The 4,668-nt window shown below is 42.8% G+C and overlaps 1 protein-coding gene across 1 annotated transcript; it reads right to left on the reverse strand.

The window, feature by feature from the left end:
- Positions 1-815: 815 nt before the first annotated feature.
- On the reverse strand, positions 816-4,432 carry LOC147641668 (pentatricopeptide repeat-containing protein At3g09040, mitochondrial-like). Its single transcript, XM_086811074.1, has 2 exons — positions 3,945-4,432; positions 816-3,856 (listed from the first exon to the last, which is right to left on the reverse strand). The coding sequence occupies exon 2, from the start codon at positions 2,898-2,900 to the stop codon at positions 816-818; it is 2,085 nt and encodes a 694-aa protein (XP_086667200.1). The 5' UTR covers positions 2,901-3,856; positions 3,945-4,432.
- Positions 4,433-4,668: the final 236 nt, after the last annotated feature.

Genomic DNA, 4,668 nt, shown 5'->3' on the forward strand with positions numbered 1-4,668 from the left:
ATAGGCTTAATGCATTAAGACTATGTTTTACGCTTTACGCTTATGCATTGTGCTTAATGCATTAAGACTATGCATTATGTATTATGACTAAAGCATTATGATACTTAATGCATTAAGAGTGCAGTAATCTTAATTCTTAAATATTAATGCATTAAGCTTATGCATAATCTTAATTCATTAAGCTTATGTATAAGCTTAATGCATTAAGACTATGTATAGGCTTAATGCTTTAAGCTATGTATGTTCTATATGAGCTATGTAATGTTTCTATGCAAAAAGATTTTTATGTAATGTATGCTCTATGTGATCTATGTTTTTATGCATAGTATAAAGCTTTAAGCCTATGCATTAATATTTCTATGTAATGTATGCTCTATGTGATCTATGTAATATTTTTTTGCATATAGATGTGGCCATCATGGGGTTCATCCACCAATGGACCAGGATCGGATATATGGAGGGGCATCCTCTAGTGTAATGTCCATACCCATAGATTACCCAGATTTACAGTATGTTTTAGAGGCACATGCAGCTTGGAACTGCCTAAACTCTAGGTACGGGGCCGAGCAATTGAGTCACTCGGGCTTATCCCCCGCCTATTATGTGCCTAACACGTCACCTATCCAACAGTCACCAACATCCATTAGGGAAAAAGGGAGCTCATTTTGGGGCCCTGTAAGAAATTCACTATTTTTCGATTTATTTCTCTCCTAAAAGACCTCAAAAATAATAAAATATGGAAACGTGGCTCAGAACTGTCAGTAAGGACTACCAAACTGTCAGTTCAGAAAAGAATAAGATAATCTTTTGTCTAACTAACACGATTTTGCATTAAATATCTCCTTAGTAGTCAGCAATGACATCCACCCGGTGATATCAGATGGGATTGGCATACTTTGCATTAAATGCTGAGCCTCATATAAGCGGCCTGTGCGCCCAAGGAGGTCCACCACACAATTAAAGTGCTCAATGGTCGGTGCCATGCCATGATCCTTTCCCATAGCCATCAAGTAATGGTGTGCTTCATCTACTTTGCCCGCCTGGCTGCAGGCTGAAAGGAGACCAAGATAAACAGTCTCATTTGGCTTTATACTGTGTTGTTGCATGTCTTCAATGCATTGTCTAGCCATCCTGTGGTCACCATGTTGGGCATATCCCGTAATCATCGCACCCCATGATACGACATCATGACTTGGTAGTTTGCCAAAAACTTCGCATGCATCTTCGAGCCTTGCACATTTTGCATACATATCAAGGAGACAACTCCCAACAACCATGTCTAACTCGAATCTGCTTTGCATGATTTGGTCGTGTATCAACCTACCCATATCCAAAGCTCCCATGCCACTACAGGCTTTCAAGATGGAGAGGAGAATGTTGCTGTTTGGCTCCATGGCTTGTCGTTGCATTTTTTTGAAAAGACGAACAGCAGGAAGGTAATGTCCATGATCTGCATAACCTGCAACCATCAGACCCCATGAGACCACATCAGGGTGTGACAATCTGTTAAATGCAGTATCAGCCTCCTCCAAATGCCCACATCTCATGTACATGTCAATGAGAGCATTCCCAACAATTACATCTGTATCAAGCCCACTATTGATGGTCTGTTCATGTATCAGCTTGCCCTGCCCTATGGCTTCTTTGCTGCCACATGCTCTTAAAATGCATGAAAACAACACTTTATCTGGTTTGATGCCTTCTAGCTGCATCTTCTGAAAGAGCTCAATTGCAGGAAAAATTTGCTTGTGCTGGGCATATGCAGAGATAACTGTATTCCAACAAACCCCATCCCGCTCTGGCAACCGATCGAAGCATTTACGTGCCTCTTCTAAGCTCCCACATTTACCATACATGTCAAGAAGGGTGCTGCTGATAACCACATCAAACTCGAGCCCATTTATAATCATCTGCTTATGTATCAGCCTACCCTGCTCCAAAGCTCCAATGGTGCCACATGCTTTTAAGCAGCACAAATATGTGACCTTATCTGGCTTTATGCCCTCTTCTTGCATTCTCACAAAGCCTTCGAGAGCATGAAAGCCATCACCATGGTCAGCATATCCAGCAATTATCGCACCCCATGTGACGATATTTCGATTTGCCAACTTGTCAAACACTTCACATGCCCTATTCAAGCTTCCACACTTCGCATACATATCGACCATCATGCTCCCAATGACCAGATCCAATTCCAGACCACTTTTATTGATTTGCTTATGGATCAATTTTGCCTGTTCTAAATCACCAAAGCTGCCACATGCTTTCAAAATGCTCAAAAATGCACGTTTATCTGGCTGTACACCCCCTAGCTGCATCTTTTCAAAGAGATCGATGGCTGGAATTACATCTCCATGCAGTGTATATCCAGCAATCATCGCACCCCATGATACTACACTGCGGTTTGACAGAAGATCAAACACCCTGCGTGCATCCTCTAATCTCTCACATTTCGCATACATATCAATTAGAGTGTTTCCTACAAACACATCTGAGTCGAACCCACTTCCAACTATCTGACTATGTATTAATCGTCCCTGCCACAAGGCATCTACACCGCCACACGCTTTTAGAATGCACAGAATTGTGACTTTGTTTGGCTTTACACCCTCGTGTTGCATTTGCTCAAAAAGCTCAAAAGCCAGGAGGCAATATCCATGTTGCACATACCCTGCAATCATCAGCGGCTGTTTATGAAACACTCTGCATGCCTCCTCCAGTCTCCCACATTTGCAATACAAGTCAATAAGAGTGTTCCCCACAACAACGTCTATCATGGTACCACTTTTAATAATCTGAGCATGAATCATGTGACCCTCCCCTAAGGCTCCTAGGCTGCTGTATGCTTTCAAGATGCATGAGAAAATGAATTGATTTGGCTGTGTACCTTCGTCTTGCATTATATGGAAAAGGCATAACGCGATGTCATTTTGTCCATGGGCAGCATGTGCTGATATGATTGCCTACCAAGTATACACACTCGGTTTTGAGACCTTGCAGAAGACGAGGCCTGCCTCGAGCAAGCTTCCAACCAAGGTGAACAAGCGGATAAGCTGGTCTACCAAAAGGGCCACCGAATCCAGTCCATAACTTGCCATAACAGCTTGCAGGCGCCTTCCATTTTCTGGGCTTTGTTTCTCAACACAACCTACCAGAAGAGGATAAAAGGTGTCCTCCAGAATAGGATACCCTTGCTCATGCAGGATTTCGACTTCCTTAACAGCCTCCTCCAAGCACTCCAATGTAAAACATATACTAGGATCACCAAACCAACAAACGACACCTCTCTTGTCAAAGAAATCACAATATGTGTTCATAAGCTCTCTACATTCTCATCCAAGCACTACTATGCATGCACTTTACTTAGGCTGGTTACAGAACCACCCATCAAAGGGGTCCCATTTAGGCCACCTGTAAAGGATGGAGGAGCAACCTTGCCCATCCAAACTCACGGCATGGGCGGGGAATATTGTGTTAACAACCTTAAATCACTACTGACAATAAGATTTGACAATAATAAAGCCTTTGCATTTCGCATTCAAGCATTCCATGGTATACAGGTTACCAGGATAACCAACAGACCATTAACATACCGTTTGAGATCAAGCCTTGACTTAAGGAGAGACTAGTGTCGTTTTTTTCCCCAGAAAAGAGACTTCTATAAATCATACAAAGGGAGATTCCAAACCAAAAGGTAGGCTACTAGTATCATTAGGGCATTTAATTTGCCAGAACCGTGTTGGGCTTAAGGAAACCAACAGGAGCTCGGGTTAAGAATCAGAAAAGCTAGGGTTTAAGCACTGTACCTTGGAGACTTGTGTGCTGTGATATCACCTGTCAAATATGGCTTCTCCCTCTGCATGCATGCAATAGCGGCACATGAACAAGAGATTTCTTGATTTTATTAAGGTACTGAAGGCAGAGCTGCCAGCAGGCACTTTTACCTTTTTGAACCTTCGGCCCCGCCAAAGTGACGAAGAGGTGAAACACTTGACATCTGCCAATTTGGTTTCCAGCCTTGCTGCCACTGCTGCTCTCATCACAATACATCGGAGAAGCAGGGCAGATTGTTCCACTTTCTATTCAGGGCTATATTTTCTTCCTTAACCTTTGCATCAGTGCTAGAACTTGATGGTTGAAAAAAGGGTTTCAACCCTCACAGGAAGGGTCGAACACACTCTCTCTCTCTCTCTCTCCCTCTCTCCCTCCGTGTGTGTGCCAGGATCTTATTCAAAGCGGTTGCCTTGAGTTTTCTTGTCTACTAGGTGCACCTAGGGGAGTCAGTTGAGAGATCTTTTATCACTACTATGCTTACTGAAGCTACGGCCATAAAATACCAAACTCGCTTCTCTTCATGGGAAGGTAGTCCTCCCTAGGCATCCTCAACAAGCCTGCCATCCGTCGTGTAGTCTCTAGGCATCGAACTCGGGTCCTCATCCTAAAATCGTACCGTAATACTAAACTCACTTCTATTCTTTGTAGTTGCTCTACCTCAAAGCTCAATGCTAATGCCTTACCCTACCATTAATCTAACCTCATTATAATCCAAGCCTTACCCTACCATTAATCTAACCTCATTATAATCCAAGCACACATCTCCAAGCTAAAATCAACACCAAATACACTCCAAGCTAAGTCACCAACTGACATTAGTTAGTGCAACAACAC

The sequence above is a fragment of the Cibotium barometz genome, chromosome 1, assembly GCF_041138505.1.
Source record: "Cibotium barometz isolate CiBa-2024 chromosome 1, ASM4113850v1, whole genome shotgun sequence".
Classification (NCBI taxonomy): Eukaryota; Viridiplantae; Streptophyta; class Polypodiopsida; order Cyatheales; family Cibotiaceae; genus Cibotium; species Cibotium barometz.